The following is a 23,022-nucleotide window of genomic DNA, read 5'->3' on the forward strand; positions in this document are numbered from 1 at the left end:
ATAGAAAAGTAACACTTCATGCTTATCTGCTATGGATTGAATTTAATTGCATTTTGGGACCTTAAGGTGATACTGAGTTGCCATTACTGGTTATTAAATACAAACTCTGTAAAAGGTAATATTGATGAAGCCTTAACTTACTTGCTGTTTTTGCAGACCACTCTACAGACTGCCCCACTGTCAATTCTAACTAATCAGATCTTATGTCTTATTTGAATTTGAATCACAACCCTGAAAAGAAAGCATGTTAATTAAAAGGCTAATGAATCAGTTTAAATGCAACCTTACGGTAACATCTCAGCCTCAGGTACAGAATGATTCAGTGCTTAAAAAACAGAAGTCTGCTCCTAGCTTAGAAATTAGCCTAAGCCTAACATTGAAGGGATTCTGGCACAAATGTGTCAGGAAGCCATTTTATGGTCACAAGTTTGCCCTCCTTGCTCAGAAGCCATTTTGTCAAAATAATTGTATCAGACATGTGAGCTGTGCACGGTTACCTTATGAACTCTCCAATTAGCTCAGATTGGTACCTCTTTATGATAGGAGCTTATCTCGCTAGCAGGCGCCTAACTCGGCTGGGTGTTTTTCCCACCTGATGAATGGCTTAGGGGCCTGTAGGAGTGATTAGTCCAGTGTACACAGGAAAAAAAAAAGAGATTAACTTTTCTTCCTTACGAACTATTGTCAATTAACTTTTCTTCCTTACGAACTATTGTCTTTCACGGTCATCTGTCTAATTAACAACATGCAATTTTTAAAAAACTTTTGTATAAAAGGAAGGCCACTTTGCAGCTGTACATCGGAGTAGCCTGCTGGGGCACTTGAAGAGCTGGCACCCTACTCTCCTAGGTTATTAGAACCTAGTTAGTTTAGCTTATAGGTATCAGTGTTATGTTGCAACAGTGATGCTATTGGTAAATAAAGGGGATGACTAAAATTAAACTAATCTGTCTGTAAGAGGGTTTTTTATTCCAGACTTCCAAACAGTATGATCTCTGGGACGAACCAAGAGAGAGGCTTACAGGTCTGAGTCCATAAGGGATTTCCTGGGCCATCTCAAATCTGTACTTTAACATGCCAGTATACCTTTCCTTAGATAAGGAATTCAAAACTGTTCACAGTATTCTAGGTGAGGTGTGAATAGTTTTAGCAAAGCTTCCCTACTTTTATACTCCATTTCCTTTGAAATAAAAGCCAACATTCCATTTACCTTCCCTATTACCTGCTGAACCTGGATGCTAGCTTTTTTGCGATTATTGAGTAATTTTGGAGTGTTAGGTGTCGTCTACTGTAAAGACTGATGCAAAGTATTTACTCAACTGCTCTGTCATTTCCACAGTCTTCATTATTATTTCCCCAGCCTCATTCTCTAAGGGACCTATGTTAACTTCAGCTTCTCTCTTCCTTTTTACATATTTAAAGAAGCTTTTGCAGTCGGTTTTGATATTACTTACAAGTTTATCCTCAAAGTTTACCTTTTTTTAAAAAAAATCTTTTGTTGGTTTTTAAAACATCCCCCATAATTGGCTGTCTTACCATTAATCTTTACAACAGCTCTGCTGGCACAGAATCCTCATAATTCATGATCTTTCACCCTTCCTATCTTTCGCTCTTTCCAACTGTATCACACCCAATAACACAGTTTCTGCCCTATTCTCAGAGCTCTGCTTTAACAGAACCAGTTCAAACGTTGCCACAGAAAACCTCCAATCAGACCCAAAAGCAAAAAATCCTGTCGATGCTCAAGACATAAAAACAGAAAATACTGGCAAGGGAGAGGCGGAGCAAGCTCCCATATCCTTGCACACCATTTTGACCTAATAACCATCCAATGCCACTCTTGAATGCCTCAATTAAACCTGCCTCCACCACATTTCCAGGCAGTGCATTCCATACTCTAACTATGCACCATAAAAGTCTTTTCTCGCATCACCCTTGCTTCATTTGCACATCACTTTAAATCTATGCCCCTCTCTTTTACAAGCAGGAACAGCTTCTCCCTATCTGCTCTATTTACCCTGCTCATGACGTTGAAACTTCTACCAAACCTCCTCTCAGCCATCTTCTCCCTAAAGAGAAACAGTCCCAATCTTTTCAATCCATCTTTACAGCTGAAGTTTCTCATTCCTGAATCCAATCTTGTAAATTTTTCTGCATTGTCTCTGAAGCATTCATGTGTTTCCAATAATGTAGGGCCCACAACTGTACACAATATTCCAGCTGAGGTCTAACAAGTGTCTTACACCACTGCAATATCACCTCTTTGCTCTTGTACTCTATGCATCTACTAACAAAACCAAGAATATTACATGCTTTATTAACTGCTCTCTTCACCTGTTTGGTCATCTTCAGTGAACTGTGCACACACACACATGAAGGACCCTCTGCTCCTGCAACCCCTTTAGAATTGTAGCCCCTACTTTATATTGTTTTCCAATGTTCTACAAAAATGGATCACCTTACACTCCTCTGCATTGAGCCTCAAGCATGAGCCAGACATCCACTCTACCAACTTGTCAAAGTCCTTTTGGAGTTCCACACTGTTCTCGCAGTTTACAATTCTTCCAAATTTAATGTCATCTACAAAATTTGAAATTGTCTCCTGCACACCAAGATCCAGATCATTAATACATATCACTGAAAAGCAGGGGTCCCAATCTCTGGGGAACTCCACTACAAACCTTCCTCCAACCTGAAAAATATCCACTGACTAGGAGTTTTCAGTTCCTATCACCCAGCTAATTTTGTATCCACATAGCTACTGTCCCTTTTGTACCATGACCTATAATTTCTCTCAAGTCTGTTGCGTGGCATTGCATCAAATGCCTTCTTAAAGGCATTTTACGACACTAAAGTCGGTGGAGTAGTGGACAGTTTGGAAGAATGTTACAGGTTGCAGGGGGACTTGGATAAACTGCAGAATTGGGCTGAGAAGTGGCAAATGGAGTTCAATGCAGCTAAATGAGAGGTGATGCACTTTGGGAAGAATAACAGGAAGGCAGAATACTGGGTCAATGGAAGGATTCTTGGTAGTGTGGATGTGCAGAGGGATTTTGGACTCCATGTGCATAGATCTCCGAAAGTTGCCACCCAGGTGGATAGTGCTGTTAAGAAGGCATACCGTCTGTTAGGTTTCATTGGTAGAGGGATTGAGTTCCGAAACCTCAATATCCTGCTGCAACTATACAAAACACTGGTGCGGCCACCCTTGGAATATTGTGTACAGTTCTGGTCGCCCCATTACAGGAAGGATGTGGAAGCATTGGAAAAGGTGCAGAGGAGGTTTACCAGGATGTTGCCTGGTCTGGAGGGAAGGTCTTATGAGGAAAGGCTGAGAGACTTGGGATTGTTCTCATTGGAAAGAAGGCGACTAAGGGGTGATTTGATAGAGACATACAAGATGATCAGAGGATTAGATAGGGTAGACAGTGAAACACTTATTCCTAGGATGATGACGTCAGCTTGTACGAGAGGGCATAACTACAAATTGAGGGGTGATAGATTTAAGACAGATGTCAGAGGCAGGTTCTTTACGCAGAGAGTGGTAAGGGCGTGGAATGCCCTACCTGTTAATGTCGTCAACTCAGCCACATTACGGAGATTTAAACAATCCTTAGATAAGCACATGGATGATTTTGGGACACAGGTCGGCGCAACATCGAGGGCCGAAGGGCCTGTTCTGCGCTGTATTGTTCGATGTTCTATGAAATCAATGTATACCACATTAACACTGTTACTATCATCAACCCTTTCTATTACCTCTTCAAAAAATTCTAGCAAGTTAGCCAAACACAATTTTCCCTCTAGAGGTCAATGCTGACTCTTCCAAATCAAGCCACCTTTTTTCCACATGATTACTAATTCTGTTCTGAATAACTGTTTCTAGAAGTTTCCCCACCGCCAAAGTTAAACTTCCTAGTGTATTTTGGTCTCAATAGGGAGATCATATACAAAAAGCATATGGGTCACACTCACTGCTCAGAAATAGAATATGTGTGATTCGATACCATCAAGCAGGTATACGTTAAGTATAGCATTGGCTAGATATGGAGAAAAGCTCATGTACTGTGCTCAAACAATGAGCATAACTGCAAAAAAGGTATCCCTATATCTGTGCAACATTTCCACAAGGACCACATTATTTAGTCATATGTTTCTGCCACTCACCAATCATAGATCGGTGCCACTAATAGTTAATGAAAAAAATCATTGCTCACACCATTTTACCTTCCCAACCTGGGATAAGTGGCCAATAAAAATCTTTGTTGCGAGTAAATTCTAGGTCAAATTGGAGTACCATATTAAAAAAATTATTAATTGTACCTAAAATAAAGACACTTTCCTCAAGATGATATGTTAAACTAACCATATTTTCCAAGTTAACACGCATACCTGATTCAATGTGACAAACTCTGCATCCAAGCCCACTAAATCACTAGGCTGGGGCATTTCATTCAGCATTAATGGAATAAAAGTTGCATGACATTTTCGCTGCTTTCTAGCGAGAGATGCCTCTGCCAGCAAAACACTTGCTTCAATTGGATTTTTTACTGAAAGGTAAAAAATCATTCTGTGGTTACTAATGAAATAAGACATTAAAATATCAAAATATAAAACACAAAACATAATTAGCTAGTCCAGTTACTAACTAGGGATGAGAAAATATTGCAAATTTAAATCACCTGTATGAGGAAAGTTTTCCTAAATTGAAAACAGGGTTACAAAATTGAGCCAGATGATGACTCCGGCATTTTGACCATTTACAAAATGGGTGCCTCATATTTGCTACATCAAAACCAGAATGGCAAACTGTGCACACTATTCAAAAGACATTACCACTGGCTTACGTGCTTGAGACACACTTAATAGATATTTATTACATTGACAAAAATTGAAATTTTTACTGATGCATCTAAATTTAAAACATTTTTAGAGAAATACAAAGACAATTGGACACAGATAAGAAATGCATTTGATTCTTTTCTCAGGAAAAGAAATAATCAGCTGTATTTTCAAGGTTACCAGCAAAGACCCATCCGACTGACTGTTTTGATGATGTTAATTATATGTAATGCTAGTAAAGAAGGGATTTTAAAATGTCAGAATATGAAAACGATAAAAGAATAATTGAAAAACACACAGACCACTTTAAATAGTTTACAAAAAAGAAAATCCTGCAGCATTTAAAACCTTCCCTGATGATACAGAACTCCAACTGACACCGACATTTTAAGCAACTAGTAACTGGAATTCCCTGAAATCAACTGAAACTCTCTCCTGAACAGCACTGTGGACTGCACTGTTCAAGAAGATAACTCACCGAGTTCTTCTTGAGGGCAACTAAGGACAGTCAATAAATGCTGGTTGAGCCAGTGACACCTATATTCCAGGAGTGGATGTATAAAAAAAAATTGCTTCTCCTTTATGAAGCACATCCTAGTTGCCTGGCACACATTTATGTTTGAGGTAGTATTCTGTGGTGAGTTGAATGAGCTCTCGAGTTGAATAAGAGAGATAGGAGAGGCGCTAAATGAATATTTTTCATCAGCATTCACACCGGAAAAAGACAATGTTGTTGAGGAGAATACTGAGATACAGGCTATTAGACTAGATGGGATTGGGGTTCACAAGGAGGTGCTAGCAATTCTGGAAAGTGTGAAAATAGCTAGGTCCCCTGGGCCGGATGGTATTTATCCTAGGATTATCTGGGAAGCTAGGGAGGAGATTGCAGAGCCTTTGGCTTTGATCTTTATGTCATCATTGTCTACAGGAACACTGCCAGAAGACTGGAGGATAGCAAATGCTGTCCCCTTGTTCAAGAAAGGAAGTAGAGACAACCCTGGTAATTATAGACCACTGAGCCTTACTTGAGTTGTGGGTAAAGTGTTGAAAAGTGTTATAAGAGATAGGATTTATAATCATCTAAAAAGGAATAATTTGATTAAGGATAATCAACATGGTTTTGTAAAGGGGAGGTCGAGTCTCACGAACCTTAGTGAGTTCTTTGAGAAGGTGACCAAACAGGTGGATGAGGGTAAAGAGTTTGATGTGGTGCATACGGATTTCAGTCAAGTGTTTGATAAGGTTCCCCATGGTAGGCTATTGCACAAAATATGGAGGTATGGGATTGAGGGCAATTTAACGGTTTGGATCAGAAATTGGCTAGCTGAAAGAAGACAGAGGGTGATGGTTGATGGGAAATGTTCATCTATACCACAAGGATCTGGTTTGGGGCCACTGCTGTTTGTCATTTTTATAGATGACCTAGATGAGGGCATAGAAGAATGGGTTAGTAAATTTGCGGATGACACTAAAGTCAGTGGAGTTGTGGACAGCCTGTAAGGATGCTGCAGGTTTCAGAGGGACATAGGTAAGTTGCAAAGCTGGGCTGAGAGGTGGCAAATGGAGTTTAATGCAGAGAAGTGTGAGGTGATTCACTTTGGAAGGCGTACTAGAATGCAGAGTACTGGGCTAATGGTAAGATTCTTGGTAGTGTGGATGAGCAGAGAGATCTCGGTGCTCATGTGCATACATCCCTGAAAGTTGCCACCCAGGTCGATAGAGTTGTTAAGGCGGCATATGATGTGTTGGCTTTTATTGGTAGAGGAATTGAGTTTCGGAGCCATGAGGTCATGCTGCAGTTGTACAAAACTCTGGTGCGGCAGCACTTGGAGTATTGCGTACAGTTCTGGTCACCGCATTATAGAAAGGACATGGAAACATTGGAAAGGGTGCAGAGGAGATTTACCAGGATGTTACCTGATATGAAGGGAGGGTCTTATAGGACTGCTTTCGTTCGAGAGAAGCAGGTTAAGGGGTGACTTAATAGAGACATACAAAATGAGCAGAGAATTAGATAGGGTGGACAGCAAGAGGCTTTTTCCTCTGATGGTGATGGCTAGCAAGAGGGGATATAGCTTTAAATTGAGGGGTGATAGATGTCAGCGGTAGGTTCTTTACTCAGAAAGTAGTAAGGGCATGGAATGCCCTGCCTGCAACAGTAGTAGATTCGCCAATGTTAAGGGCACTTAAATGGTCATTGGATAAATACATGGATGATATGGAATAGTGTAGGTTAGATGGGCTTCAGATTAGCTTCACAGGTTGACAATATCGATGGCCGAAAGGCCACTACTGCATTGTAATGTTCTAAATATACTGTCGCAAAACAGAGCAAAAGCTGCTACTTGTAGAATTTAGAAGAATGAGAGGTGATCTCATGAAAATAGATAGGAATGGGGCTTGACACGTTAAGTGCTGAGAGGATATTTCCCCTTGTCAAAAAGTTTAGGACCAGAGTGCATTGTCAGAGGATAAAGGGGTGTCAATTTAAAATTGAGATGAGGAAGAATTTCTTTGCAGCAGACATTACCCACAGCTGTTGGTGGTCTTTAAAACGGATGAAAAATACATATTAAGCATTGCAACTTAAATTTAAAAACTAAGTTGGTCATGGAACCTTAATTTAGGGCATGTGCTATGAAATTTCTGTTTCTTGCTCACCCCCAGCTAATCAATTCCCTATCAGCTTTCTCTCCATCTTCCCAAAAAGGACAGAGCGAGGAGAGCTGAAGCTATTTGTAGCTAACCCCATTTACTACTCCAGTGGACGTCAGCAAATTTATCAGAGACTGGTCATCAAATCTGGCATATTTCTATAAAGCATCTTTGTCTGAGATAGCTATCAAACAGGATGACCCACATGTTCTTGCCTTATTTGCTAATACATAGTTCTCAAACAATCAGATAACTGCACCATATAAAACAATACAGAAATCATGCAATAGTGAGTTGGGAGTGTGGGGCAGAGAAAAAGAGAGGGAGCAGCTGAGGGAAGGGACAGTAGATTTGGGCTTCTTCTAGATCAAGCTATGCTTCTCCAGTCAACAATTTATGATTCAATAATTCAATAAATGTTACCTACTTGTTAAATCATACTTGGAATTCAAATTTCGTCTAGCGTAATACAGAATACAGGGGATCTTCCAACTCAAATCAAACTGCACAGCCTCACACTGCAAAAAAAAAAGTCAACTCTCAAGTAAACTGCAATCTCAACAATATTCCAAGAATTCTCACTGGTCACCCATTCAAAATAATTTGTTTCTTTCAATTCCCATGTGGCATATGTTGATACTCTGGTCTAAGTGGTTAGTCAGGTGTGCTATTCAGCAGACTTCTTGCCAACATTACTCTGTCAGCTTCTGCAAGGTGATGTGTAACAATGATCCTTCATGTCCGAGAAGCTGTTAGCCTTCATTTTGGATCTTACTCCTTATCCTTCCCACTTCCGATTAGCTCACTAACAATGAAACCTTATTATACATTGAATCAGAGAACAAAGTTGCATTACCTCAGTATGGCAAAGTCACTCAGATGCTGATGTACTGTACCGTACTGTACTTGGCTGTTCACTTTGTTATAGTTGAGGCTGATAAACATAAATACATTTTTGTTCTGAGGAAATGTACTTTTTGCCCTCCACCAACTTACTCTACATCACCTGAAATTCTGCAAGTGGTCTTTTCTCTGCATGATGAAGTTCATAGCTGAACTCTCAGTTCCCTGGAGCAACAGCAATCGGAACCTTAGCACCACAGTGGGTCACTCATGACTGCAGTGTACTTAATAGTCCTATTGACATAACCACTTTACTTCGACTAGAGTGTGTGTGTCTGTATGTGTGTATGCCTTTACATAAGAAATCTTTTATCATGATAAGTTATGTACAGATAGTCCCCAGATTGTGAACGGTTTCTGTTCTTGAATCCATTTGCAAGTCAATTTGTACACAAGTTGGAACACAATGTAGAACAATATAAAATTGGCATTCAGAAGTACAGAAAATGTTTACATGCTGAATCTTTAAAAATAATATTAATACACCCATGACACAAAAACAGAAATTGCAGTTAATACTCCGTGTATTGGTTCATGTTTGGAAGTCGAGGTCCCGCTGTCTACTTGGGGGTAAAAAAAAATCACAAAAGGTATATGAATTAAAAAATAGAAGGAAACAGAATTCTTTCATTTTCCTTCCCCCTCAACATGGTTTCAAAGTAACGTAATTGAAAAGATAAAGTCACTATCATTTATTACCTTGTCAATTGGTTCAATGAGAAAGTCATTAAACAGATACCACTGTTTATGAGTGACGCCCTAAAACACAAAGAAATTGCATGAGATATACACAATAAATCCTGCCTTAAGGTAGCAGTTTTCAGACATTGCTGCACTGGGGAAATAGCCATTTCCATTTGTAATACAAATAGCCATAGCCATTTGTAAATAGCCATTTCCAAGGACCCCCGTTATAAATCCAAAGGACAGTGCCAGTTACTCAAATAAAAACAATATAATTACTTCAGAGAATGTTGTGGTTCTGTTTGCCAAGCTGTGAATTTGTGTTGCAGATGTTTCGTCCCCTGTCTAGGGGACATCCTCAGTGCTTGGGAGCCTCCTGTGAAGCGCTGCTGTGTTGTTTCCTCCGGGATTTAGTGGTTTGTCTCTGCCGCTTTCGGTTGTCAGTTCCAGCTGTCCGTTGCAGTGGCCGGTATATTGGGTCCAGGTCGATGTGTTTGTTGATAGAATCTGTGGATGAGTGCCATGCCTCTAGGAATTCCCTGGCTGTTCTCTGTTTGGCTTGTCCTATAATAGTAGCATTGTCCCAGTCGAACTCATGCTTGTCATCTGCGTGTGTGGCTACCCGTTTTTGGCGAATACATTGTAGAGGTGTTCTTCTTCCTCTTTTTGCAGTTCTGCACGCACCTGATCATCAACTCCACACTCACAGGAATCAGATTCACTGGAGAGGAAGAAAAGGACAACCAACTCCCATTCCTAGATGTGATGGTACAGAGAACACCGAACGGAGAATTCACCACAAAAGTATACAGGAAAGCCACACACACAGACCAAGTCCTGAACTACGAAAGCAACCACCCAAACACACACAAAAGAAGTTGCATCAAGACACTGTTCAAAAGGGCCACAACACACTGCAGTACACCAGAACTGCAAAAAGAAGAAGAACACCTCTACAATGTATTCGCCAAAAACGGGTACCCCTGCAATTTCATCAACAGATGCCTAAGGGAAAGACAACGGAATGAGGACATGCCACAACCCAAAGGACTAGCCACGTTACCATACATCAAGAACATTTCTGAACTGACAGCCAGATTACTATGACCACTAGGACTCATAACAGAACACAAACCAACAGCCACTCTCAGACAACAACTCACCAGGACAAAGGACCCGATACCCAGCATGAGCAAAACCAATGTAGTGTACAAAATCCCATGCAAGGACTGCACAAAACACTACATAGGACAAACAGGAAGACAGCTAACAATCCGTATCCGTGAACACCAACTAGCCACAAAACGACACGACCAGCTATCCTTAATAGCCACACACGCAGACGACAAGCAACAGGAGTTCGACTGGGACAACACTACTATTATAGGACAAGCCAAACAGAGAACAGCCAGAGAATTCCTAGAGGCATGGCACTCATGCACAGATTCTATCAACAAACACATCAACCTGGACCCAATATACTGGCCACTGCAGCGGACAGCTGGAACTGACAACCGAAAGCGGCAGAGACAAACCACTATAAATACCGGAGGAAACAACACAGAAGCGCTTCACAGGAGGCTCCCAAGCACTGAGGATGTCCCCTAGACAGGGGATGAAACGTATGCAACACAAATTCCCAGCTCAGCGAACAGAACCACAACAACAAGCACCCGAGCTACAAATCTTCTCACAAACTTTGAATACTTCAGGAGAATATTATTATGAATATTGCTGGTAAGTTGCATTTATCTGCTTTGATGGAAACTGGAGTCCAAGGAGGAAAAAAGGAATCTAAAGTGGTGGTGATTCAGAGAGAAAACCTTGACAACTACCAACATATGACTTCTAAAAATGAAAAAAAGAGTCTGTCATATTTTACAACTGGCAATTGCCATTAGGCAAATTGGCATCTCCGCTTATTGAAATTTCACATCATAAAATTGCACTTCCATTGGTCAGAGTTTTGGAAGGACTGTGGAAAGAATTTTAACATGGATATAACAAGGTCAACTGACAATCTGCCGGTATTTCATTTCTTAACATTGTATAAATCTAGCTTTTCCCCTCTAATAAAACATAATGCTGCAGTTGAGACAACAGCTTTATTTACAGCAGACTAAGCCACTCCCAGTACCGCTGCAAAAAACATCAGGCAGTGAAAATAACTGGCAGAAAAGGAAGGCAATCTTACTGATTTTTTTTCAAATAGTCATCATAAATTTAGATACTGATCCATAAAAATGAAACTGACTACATTTTTTGGTAGTTGTAAGTTTAAGGCAGGACTGGGGCTGGGGTGATCACAAGTGTTTGGAACACGTTTCCTTGCAATTTCCTTCAGCATAATTTGAAGTACAAACTATACCAAATACTTCATTAATATATGAATTATAAAAGTATATTTTCAATTATATTAATGGCAATCCATGATTATCAACTGTTCATTAAAAGATTTATTTTGAAAAGGGAAGCAGATGGAATTTTGCTGATGAGATGTACTATAAATCGGTCAATAAATAACTTTTTTGCTTCTGATAATACCACTGATACACTAAAATATGACAGTTTCAAGACCTGTTAATTTAGGAATTAGATCCATACTTATACCTCCTTTCGTTGATGATACGTTTCGCCAACCTTGATATGGGCTACAAGATTTCCACCAGTCCGAGGGTCTAAAATGTGGGCCACTGTTACCACCAGATCATATAGGTAGGTGCTCTCCTCATCTTCTGAAGGGTTCAACTACATATAAGGACCAAAGTAAATAATAAGCCACCTCAGGGTGCTCACTGACTTATACATATCAAACAGGTTATAATTTGAGAATTTTAAAGAAATACAAACAATGAAAGCTGCTTTTTGATGCCAATTACTTCAAAATAGATTTATGTCATTTACATAAAACTGCACTGTTTCAGTATAAAGTTGGAAATGTGCAATGTCTAACACAGCTTTAAAAGTAATGCCCCAGATCTCTTCCAGGTCTTCCTTCCCACAGAACACTCAAAATGAATTATTCAACATTGCCCTGTGGTTTCGTTCTCTAATTTACACAGAGCGCTTCAGTTTGCAGAAACGTAGATCTGAACGACAAATCAAATATATCTATACTATTCGGCTAGTCCGGCTATTCTTTCACAAGAGGATTTTAACAATTTAAAAATAGCATGAAAATTTGGAAATCAGACTTACAGAACATTATAATTAAAAGTCTTAATTTCCTGTGTCTTTATTACAAATAATGTTTAAGGTGTCCAGAGACTAAACACATGGTACTTCTAACCCCTTTAAGGAACTCTGAGACAGAATACAGGAAAACATATTTCCAAACCAGATGCAACAAGTAGCAGTAAATAAAATTAATGGAAAACATTTCTGAAACCTGTTACAACTAAACTGAAGCTTGGCTATATTAGATTTTACAAGCTATGATAGAGAAAGCAACATAGGTCCAGAACAGGGAACTTCAATCCTCCAGCATATTACAAGGGCCGCCCACGTTATGTTCACACTGATACCAGGTTTCTGCCAGTTAGACTTGAAGTGAGTTGTGTAAATGGCAATGCATCCTCGAGTAGCTATAACAAGTATAGTACTGTATTTATCCAGCCAATACCTATGAATGTGTGACTATGCAAAATGAGTTAGTTACATAACCACAAAGGAATACTAACAGTTTCACTCTTCCAACTTCACCATCAAGATATTAAGTTAGGTAGCATTGTAGACAGTATAGATGATTACATAAAATTGCAAAGGAATATTGATAGACTAGGCAAATGGGCAAAACTGTGGCACATGGAATTCAGTGTATGTAAATTTGAGGTTATCCACTGTGGACTGAAAAAGGATAGCTCAAGGTTCTTTCTGGATGGTATGAAGTTAAATACAGTGATGTCCAAAGAGACTTGGAATTCAGGTGCACAGACCTTTAAAATATCAAGAACAGGCGCAGAAAATAATCAGGGCAGCAAATGAAATACTGGGCTTTATATCTTGAGGGCTGGAGTATAAGGATGCAAAAGTTATGTTGCAGCTATACAAAACCGTGGTTGGACCCCGCTTGGAATACTGAGAGCAGATCTGGGCACCACACCTTAGGAAGGATATATTGGCCTTGGAGGCAGTACAATGTAGGTTTACAAAATTGATACCTGAATTTCATGGGTTAAGTTAATGGAAAGTAAATACAAATAAAGCCAGTTTTCTATGGAATTTAGATGGTTAAGGGGTGATCTAATTGAAGTCTTCAGGATATTAACAGTAAAAGACAGGGTAGATAAAGATAAACTATTTGCATTTGTTGGGGATTCTAGAACTAGGGTGCAATATCCAAACGTTAGGGCCAGACCATTCAGGAAAGAACTTCGGAAGCACTTTTAGACACAAAGAATGGTAGAAGTTTGGAAGTTTCTTCCACAAATTGCAGTTGATGCGAGATCAGTTGTTAGTTTTAAATCTGAGACAGATAAACTTTTCTTAAGCAAAGATATTAAGGGATCTGGCCCAAAAGCAGGTATATGGAGTTAGGCCACAGATCAGCCACGATCTCACTGAATGGCAGAAGAGATTCAAGGGGCTAAATGGCCTATTCCTGTCCATATGTACAGTATTATAAAAACTAGAAGAAAACATTCTGCAGACATATCTATAATTAAGAAAAAAAAAATCACCAGGTATGAACTGCAAATGTAACTGTCCGAGAAGATTTATGTTTAAACAATCTTACTCCATTTTGTGGTTCTCAAATATTCATGTTTTTCCCCATGTTTTGGAAAAGATACTAACTGCCTCCCCTTCAGAAAAACATGTGCACATAATTTACCATGTGATGAAAGGTGCAAGTTTCATGATATGAATATCATTTTTCAAGTTTTGCTTTCAAAACAGGTGCTGGTAAGCATTGGCTACTTCTGTGAAAGCTCTTTTTAGAGAAAAAGTTCAGAGATAAGGTTACAGTGTCCACCAGGAACAAAGGCTAAATCCAGCATTTTTGTCAGAAAGAGGACAACAACTAACATCCATGATGTTAATGAAAGATGTTTATACTGTTGGGTTTATGACAAGGAAGGATGTAAGGCTATTAGCTTTGTTTTCAGTTCAGAAGAAATTAAAATGAGCAAACTTTAATTCAGTTCAAAAGCAAGATTTTCAGTTTAATTCAGGAGACATTTGATGAGTTTAAAAAATGTTCAGGGCAACTCAGGCAACAAAATCATGTCAGCAGGAAGGTTTAGTTTGTGAAATTTCTAAATGAGGAAAGTTTGCAGGTCATTAGAACGAAGTAAGTTTAGGCTCTCAGATTTGTGAAAAGTTTCTGACAGCAAATTTGGAAATGACTCAGTAAATTGTCCTCAGTCTAAAGCAAAGAAAATATCAAGAATCAGTTAAGTAGAATTTTAAAGTGTTGAACCAGGAGGAGTAAATCATCTGGACTCTCAAGATTCTACAATAGACAGCATCAGGAACAAAAGCTGAACTGTTGTTTTGCTGTGTGTTTTGAAATCATTCTCTTTCATATATCATATATATGCTAAAAGAAAATCTGCAGCCTTGTATGAATATGTCTCAGTGGCTAACCACCATGTTAAATAACTAAATAAAGAAGAAAATGAAGATATGATATATTGAACTGACTTGCCTAGTAGTATGAACAGCTGGGATCATAATTTCCACTTCTAAACTCAAGCTACTCTGTAAGTAGCAATTAAACCACATACAGGAGCTCATCTTCATTTAAGGTTTGAAAATAAAGAATCACAAGTTAGAAATAGTTACATACACCTTCATTTTCAGTCCAGTTTGTGACTTCCAGCTCTTTTGTTTTAGTGAGCTTCATCTTGATAGAACATGGGATCCATATATTTTTCAGTTCCTCAATTGATGTATAGAAGCTCAGTCCTTCTGCATTACAAAGTGCTTCCCTGGAAAAAAAATGTCTTGGTTTGCAAATGGAACGTCATATCACCATTTGTTAAGTTAGGTGGAAACTGGGCAGTTTTTATGTTTTAGGATATTTTAGAAAACCCCTTGAAATTAAATTTTAAAAATTCAAAAAGATGAATCATCCCAGATAACGAGGGATATAGCACTAAATACATGGATTGAGACAAAGTCTTTTATCAGTTTTGCAAATGATATAAATACCATAAAGATACAGCACTTATGGGTTATTTTAGTTAAAACATAGTTATGTGTGGTTTCAGATAGAATAACAGTTGGAAAAGTAACAACCTTTCTTTCCTTTTGAGAAAGATGGCCTACTTGGTAAACAGAAAGTGATACAACTTTGTATGGGACTGTAAATGAAATTGGCATTGTTTTTCCTCTAAACTTCACTTTGATGTAGGATGTTCATGGATTTCCTGTTTTTTCTCCCCAAGAGATGGTGGCTGGCCTTGTTCAGAAGGTGCATAGGTCTCAGTTCTGTACAGAATTGCTGGCTGGTTTTACTCCAAAGGAACTGTGCTCTTTGGAGCAAACTGACAACCAGAACATCGAACAATAATTTGCTGTTGCAGCTGATCTCCAGACAATTAAAACCAATCACACACAGCTGCATTATCAGAGTAGCAGAAGGTGGAAGTGATCTTCAACAAGATTTAGTGCTGAGATCACAGATGTTCACAGTTTGCATTAACAATTTGAACTTTGGAATTAAAAATCCAATTTCCAAATTTGAGGTGACACCAGATTGATAGCAGAATAATCAACATTGAGGACGGCAACAAATTACAGGAGAATGGTAAGAATGTCGAACTCACTCCAACAGGGAGTGGTTGAAGAGAATAGTACTGATGCATTTAAGGTCAAGATAGTCAAGCATATGAGGGAGAAGGGAATAGACGATTACACTGTAGATTCAGATGAGAAAAGATTGAAGAACACTCAGTTGGAATTGAAACACTGGTAGGGACTCGCTGGGCAGAATAACTTGTTTCTGTGCCATAAATCCTATGTAAACAATGCTCCACGTTCTTCAAACATGACTCACTGGAACTTTTGATGGCAATACCACTACCTTTTTATTAAAAGTTTCTTAACTTCGACTGAAACTTCTGAAAGCCTGAGAGTTCAGTTTTCAACCAAATACATTTTTAAGATCTAACAAGCTCTATCATAAGACAGATTTTGGGAACAGCAAAACAATTAGTGACAGGCTGGTAAGGGACCAAAGGGGAGGTAATATTTGTCAGTTAGTCCTTTGAGGAGTTAACAGCAATGGGTCAGGTCACTCAACCAGTAATCCAGAAGTGTGGACTAGTGTTCCAGACACAAGTTGAGATCCCATACCACAGCAGCTCAGGAACTTAAATTAAATAAACCTGGAATAAAAAGCTATTAGAATATTGTTGACCAGGAAACTACCAGATAATTATAAAAACCCATCCAGTTCACTTATGTTCTTTAGAGAAGGAAGCTCACTGTGTTTACCCAGTCTGGTCTGTATCTGGTCTCTACATCCCATCAGATCCTTCACACACCACCACATGCTGCCCTTGAAGCAAATGTGGTACAGAAGAGTGTGTTTATCACCTCCTTCAGATACATGCCTTTGCAAAGGAGGTCTGGAAGGAGATGTAGTATTTTTTCAAGGCTTGAGCAGTTCAAGAGTGCAGGACTATATGCTCTATGGGCTATTCCCAGGTGGGGACACAGTGACAAACATCAACTATTGATGGAGGATCACTACCTCGGTTGAACATGTTCTTTGGTCTGCCCAAGGCTCACCATTTTTCCAATGCAAAGAATGTTGAGTGTGCAGACTGGCACGTTTCAAGATCCAGGATTGTGCTGAGAGATGCACTAAAGCTTGGGGGTAACTGTCAAAAGACACAGTGTGAAAAGACCATATCGCAGGCTATTCAGTCAGTCGACTGAGGAGCCAATACCTTTGTTGAACCTTTCAAGCTGTATGCTTGACACTGAACGTGTACAGTAAATACCATAACTAATGCAATAGTATGGAGGGATCTCAGAGTAAAAGAAAACACTATGGAGAAAGAAAAACGAACATTATTGCATTGTGAGGTCCAATTTGAAATGTACTTTTTAAATATATTTTTGAAAAAAGAAATTAGGTTCAAAACCCATAGCAATGTAGTTTCTACTCAACTGTATTCAAGACAGCAGCTCACCACCACTTTCTCAAGGATAATTAGAGATAGACAATACAGGTCATTCTGCCATAGTGCGCATTTCATTAATGCAAATTCGCTGTAACGCAATTGACGAGTTGGGGACACTGTTTCCAAAGCACAAGTTTTTTTAAGTGTGTTGGCTGTAACATGATTACATCGCCAACATTTTAAATGCAGTTTCTAAAGCATCATTTTTCTGTAATGTGAGGTTGAAGAAGAATGCAACTGTCGTGTTATAGAAGAACTACCTGCAAATATTGGTCTCACTGGTGACACACCACATCCCATGAATGAACAAAAAAGGTGAGCACAGGTACAGTTTTCCTAATATTACTGAAGAGAAGAATTTGAACTGAGCCACAAACAAGTTCATCAAATCATGCTGGAAGAAAATGGATAAGAAAATAACCTACCATTCTGTTGGGTTATTTTCTTTCATTTTCATTGCTTCCAAATCTTCCTTTCTCATCTTGTTGTGTAATTCATACTGTCACAAAACAAAGCAGGATCACTAACACTTTAGGCAAAGAACTGTACGCAAACTGACCCATCATCAATATTTTCCTCTCCTGAAATGTTGACACGTGCGGAGTACTGTATTTAATAGGCCATTATTCATATGCCCCTATAGTTAGCATGTTACTTAGGCATGGAAAGCATCTTAACCAAACCCTACGCTGTTTGTACTCAACAGCCACCTACCGACACGCTTGAAGGACATTCCAGTAGGGTTCAATCCCATTCTTACCTGATAGCCATTCACACGTAGTTTAGCTTAGTGATCCAGAATGGGACCTTAGTTAATGGTATCTGTGAGCTAGGGTAGCAGAGATAAAATTTAGTACCCCTACTGCTACCTGGCTAGGACAAATTAATTTAGTACCTACCAGATCAAATCTAAAACCTTCCTGATCTATACAATGCAGCTCAGGTTCATTGCTAAAGGTAAGATATATTGGACTAGGAATGGTTATGGTATAGAATCGATAGAATGACATTAGTGCTCAAAGGGTTAAATAATGAGAGCAAGTTACTTCATCTGACCTTATAATTACTTGCTACACCGATTGCGTCTCTACCTCTGAGCAAGGAGGACTGGGTTTAAGTCCTACCTGCTCAGAGGTATGTCATAACATCTCTGAACAGGCTGATTAAAATACATCCATAATTAGAGTATAGAAGGTTGAGCAATGATCTAATAAAGACATTTAAAATCAAGAGATTTGATACAATAAGTACTCCCAGATAAATTATTTCCGCTGAAGAGCTATACGGTACTCAAAATGTTAACTGTTTCTCTCTCCACAGATGCTGCCAGACCTGCTGAGCTTCTCTAGCATTGCCATGTTTGTTTCAGATTTATAACATCTGCAGTATTTTGCTTTTATATAAATTATTTCCTTTCCTGAAGTAACCTAGAACAAGGGGGACATTATCTTCAAATACAGCCAGGCTGTTTAGCCACGAAATAAAGAAGAATTTTATTGCACAAAAGATAGCAAAAATACATAGCTTGCTTCCCAAGATGCTGGATACTGGGACCGTTGAAATAATATAGCATATACAGCACAGAAACAGGCCATTCAACACAACCAGTCTATGCCATTACTTTTGCTACACTTAAGCTTCCTTAAATCTTTCATCATCTAAATCTACCATGGTAACTATCTGTTCCTAGGTGGCTCATATGCTTGCCTAGGTTCCCCTTAAATGCACTCCCAATGGTAGTAAATTCCTCATTCTTACTACACTCATGGTGAAGACATTTCCACTGATTTCACTGTTGGATCTCTTACATTTTGCACCAATAGGTATAGATTAGCCATGATCTAACTGAATGGATCAAGGGGTTTTAGAGGTTATATTGTCTATGACTATTCCTATTTAACAAGTTATAAGATAATGTGTGTTCAGGGTGGGTCCTCTTGGTGGTGCAGTTGTAGTTGCCTGCCCTTGGACCAGGAGGCCCAGTTTCAACTCCTACCTGCTCCAGAGGTGTGTAATAACATCCCTGAACAGGCTGATTAGAAAAACTGGGTTAAATTTTTTAAAATAAGTTATGTTCAGGGAAGACACTTGTATTGCAGTGGCAATGTCCCTACCTCTGAGCTAGGAGGCCTGGTTTCAAGTCCCACCTGTTCCAGAGATGCGTGATACATATCTAAATCAGTTGGTTACAAAAAGTGAGGTCTTGTGCTGCAGTGGTAGTGTCCTTGCTTCTGGGCCCAGATTCAAGTTCCACCTTCTTTATAGGTCAGAGTCATAGAGATGTACAACAAAGAAACAGACCCTTCGGTCCATGCCGACCAGATATCCCAACCTAATCTAGTCCCACCTGCCAGCACCCAGCCCGTTTCCCTCCTTGTAATAACTCATTTAAACATGTTGATAAAAACAATCTAAGATATGTTCAGAAGGCCCAGGTTCAAGTACGACCTGCCCCAGAGGAATGCTATTACATTGCTGAACAGATTGATCAGAAAATATCCAATATATATCCAGGTTGGGCTGTGTTCCATAATAGTCGTGCCCCTACCTCTGAGCTGGAAGTCCCAGGTTCAAGTCCCAACTGCTCCAGTGATGGGTAGTAACATCTGTGAACAGGCTGTTCAAAAAATATCTAAGGTATGTCTACGACAGAGTTCTTGTGATGCCGTGGTGGTGTCTCTAAGCCAAAAGGTTTGGGATCATGTCCGACGTGCTCCAAAGGCATGTCATAGCATCTCTGAACAGGTTGTTTATAAAATATGTAAAATATCTCCAGTCCTTATAACATCAAAAGATAACTACATAATTTATTCTGATAATACAAGGTCTATATGCCAGGAACAGGTATTATATATGTGAATGATCACGACTGAAACGAACCTAGCACCTCACAGAATTATCATTCTTGGATTCAGGATAGCAGCAACACACTGTTTAAGGTATACTGTCGCAAGTTAGACCTATAAAACACAAAGCTAATGGATGATGTCAATAAAAATTTAGGATGGGATGTGGGGAAAAAGTAACAGCCAAAGTAAAATTTCAGCAACTAAATTGATAAATAATGCATTGCTTTGGGCCAGTCATCAATATGGCGTAAGTATTAAAAGAAATTCCCTCGCTTTTCAACGAGAGCATGCAATATTGATTAGTTTTATTGATTTATTGCCCTTTTGGATGGAAATGTCAAAAAGATTACTTTATTTTGCTCAGCTTTCCTTTGCCTTCCCTTGACACAGACATTCAGTATACTGCTTTGAATCTGGCGAGTCGGAGATTCAACACAGTAGCCTAGAAATGAGCCATTCTTCTTTTCTTCCTTTTCTTGTGGAAGAGTGCTGGCCTTTGTTCAGAAATTTACCATAGCATCACATTTCATTCTAACAGGAAAGCTGCTAGAATGTCACTAGCCATTGAAGAGGTGCTCCAAACTTGCCAGTAGTGACATTCTCTTCAATCAGAGATGACAATGTTGGAGTCATGCCCTTTCCTCATCACCAAAGTCTGCACAACTTAAGTACTACATTACAATCGTGACTACACTTCACTAAGTATTTCATTAGTTGTAAAACACTTTGGACACCATAAAGCAAGGTACTATATAAATGCAGAATATTATTTTTGTATTACTTTTTCAATTTTTGTTTTGTTAAATTTCAGAAACTCCTTAAAAGAGAGAACACAATATCCTAATCTGAAAAAGTAGGAAGTAAACACAAAGATTTTAGGACAGGTTTAAAGTATGATATTTTGAAGTGACAACAATTAATTCCTCTTTACACACCTCAGCTTGGCATTTCCAGAATTCAGCTTCCTTTCTGCTGTTCACTTCACAGTTAATAACAAGAACATCAGGTAAGCATCGAATATTCCTGGTTTGAACCTGGAACAATATACAATATCCAATCAACATAAACTTTCATTCAGTTCTGATGAAAGGTCAACCAGCTAAACGTAAACTCGGATATTCTCTCCACAGGTGCTGCCAGAACTGCTGAATAATTTCAGAATTTTCTGTTTGTATTTCTGGAAATGCAATAGGTTGACTTGTAACAATGCACAATACTTTTTGCGATAATGCCACAAATGTATACAATAGTTTTGACTTGGTTGAAAGACCCCAGAAACATCCCAAGCATCTGACCATACACTATAGCCCGTTACTTCAGAGCATTGCTAGCAATTAAGACATTGCTTATTTTTATAAATTTTTGGAACCAATTGTTATTTTCTGTAATGTTCCTGCTATATTTAAATATAAAATGTTTAAAAAGTGGATGTCTTGACAAGTTGTAAACTGAAGTAATTAATCAAGCAATGTGGACTTTCAAGAGTTAGAGAATCTTTATTCCCTCTCAAAGCTGAATGTACATAGCTTTGTTTTAATTCCTATAATAGGAATCCAATTTAAATGCACCAAAATCTTTCCATTAGCTATATTATCAAGAAGTCCACATTTCTTGTACTTGGAATTCAACCCAAATGACACATTTTCACGAGCTGCACTGCAAGCAGTGGAACAGGCAAATCAGTTCAACGTTTTACACAAAAGGATGACACCTCTGACAACAGAACACATCGGAGGAGAAAGTGAGGACTGCAGATGCTGGAGACCAGAGTTGAAAAATGTGGTGCTGGAAAAACACAGCAGGCCAGGCAGCATCCGAGGAGCAGGAGAATCGACATTTCGGGCATAAGCCCTTCTTCAGGAAAGGCTTATGCCCGAAACGTCGATTCTCCTGCTCCTCGGATGCTGCCTGGCCTGCTGTGTTTTTCCACAAAACATATCCACAAAAGTAAACTTGAAGTAAAAACAGAAATTTCTGGACAGCAGGTCTGGCAGCATCCATGGGAAAAAAAAGTGCAGTTAACATTTTGCACCCACTGACTCTTTGTCAGAACTGTTAGCAAGTAGGGAAAGGTGGTATTGATGCTGAAGCCGAAGTTATGGTGGCAGGGACGGAAGAGGCGAGCAGATAGGTGGAGTGGAACCCAGGGAAAGAGAGATAGATATGAAAGGAGTAGGTAAAGAAGGAGATTATGGATAGCAGGCCAGGACAGACAATAAAGCTGAATAAGTGATAATAAGAGAAAGTGAGTGAGCTCTGCTGAATACAATCATATAATATGATAACGGGCCTAGGAGTACACAAGGAGGGTGACTTGTAGCACAGTGACATAATCTCATAACAGAACCAGGTATTGGGTGGGTAAAATCATAGGAAGATAGATTCAGGCTCTGAAGCCATTGAACTTGATGTTGAGACCTAGAGGCTGCAAGATCCCCAAACGGAAAATGAGATGTTGTTCTTTGAGCTTGCACTGAGGCTCCCTGTAATACTGCAGCAAGCCTGTAACATAGATACTAACCAGGGAACGTGGTGGGCAACTGGAAACTCAGGGTCATTTGTGTGGAAAAATGTAGGTGTTCTGCAAAGCGGTAACCCAGTCTGCGTCTCGTTTCCCCAATGTAGAGAGACTACACTGTGAACAGAGAATACAGAGCTGGAAATGTGTTGCTGGAAAAGCGCAGCAGGTCAGGCAGCATCCAGGGAACAGGAGAATCGACGTTTCGGGCATAAGCCCTTCTTCAGGAATCATGTCCGAAACATCGATTCTCCTGTTCCCTGGATGCTGCCTGACTTGCTGCGCTTTTCCAGCAACACATTTCCAGCTCTGATCTCCAGCATCTGCAGACCTCACTTTCTCAACAGAGAATACAGTAAACTAGATTGAATGTGAAGTACAGGCAAATCCTGGAAGGTATGTGTGGGACCAAGGAGAGGGGAGGTAAATGGGCAAC

At 39.3% G+C, this 23,022-nt stretch overlaps 1 protein-coding gene across 5 annotated transcripts in view; it reads right to left on the bottom strand.

The window, feature by feature from the left end:
* pan2 (poly(A) specific ribonuclease subunit PAN2) overlaps positions 1-23,022 on the bottom strand; it is a 90,404-nt gene that overhangs the window by 14,533 nt on the left and 52,849 nt on the right. For all 5 annotated transcript variants that reach the window (XR_006309973.1, XM_043681740.1, XM_043681739.1 and 2 more), the window contains 7 exons: positions 21,004-21,102; positions 17,645-17,718; positions 14,873-15,014; positions 11,695-11,832; positions 9,100-9,159; positions 7,925-8,015; positions 4,393-4,550 (listed from right to left, as the gene is read on the bottom strand). Coding sequence is in view for 4 of the 5 variants with exons in the window: in XM_043681740.1 (XP_043537675.1) it covers positions 4,393-4,550; positions 7,925-8,015; positions 9,100-9,159; positions 11,695-11,832; positions 14,873-15,014; positions 17,645-17,718; positions 21,004-21,102 (762 nt within the window). In the remaining variant the exon portion in view is untranslated. The remainder of the gene's footprint in view (positions 1-4,392; positions 4,551-7,924; positions 8,016-9,099; positions 9,160-11,694; positions 11,833-14,872; positions 15,015-17,644; positions 17,719-21,003; positions 21,103-23,022) is intronic.

Source organism: Chiloscyllium plagiosum, chromosome 43 (genome assembly GCF_004010195.1).
Source record: "Chiloscyllium plagiosum isolate BGI_BamShark_2017 chromosome 43, ASM401019v2, whole genome shotgun sequence".
NCBI lineage: Eukaryota > Metazoa > Chordata > Chondrichthyes > Orectolobiformes > Hemiscylliidae > Chiloscyllium > Chiloscyllium plagiosum.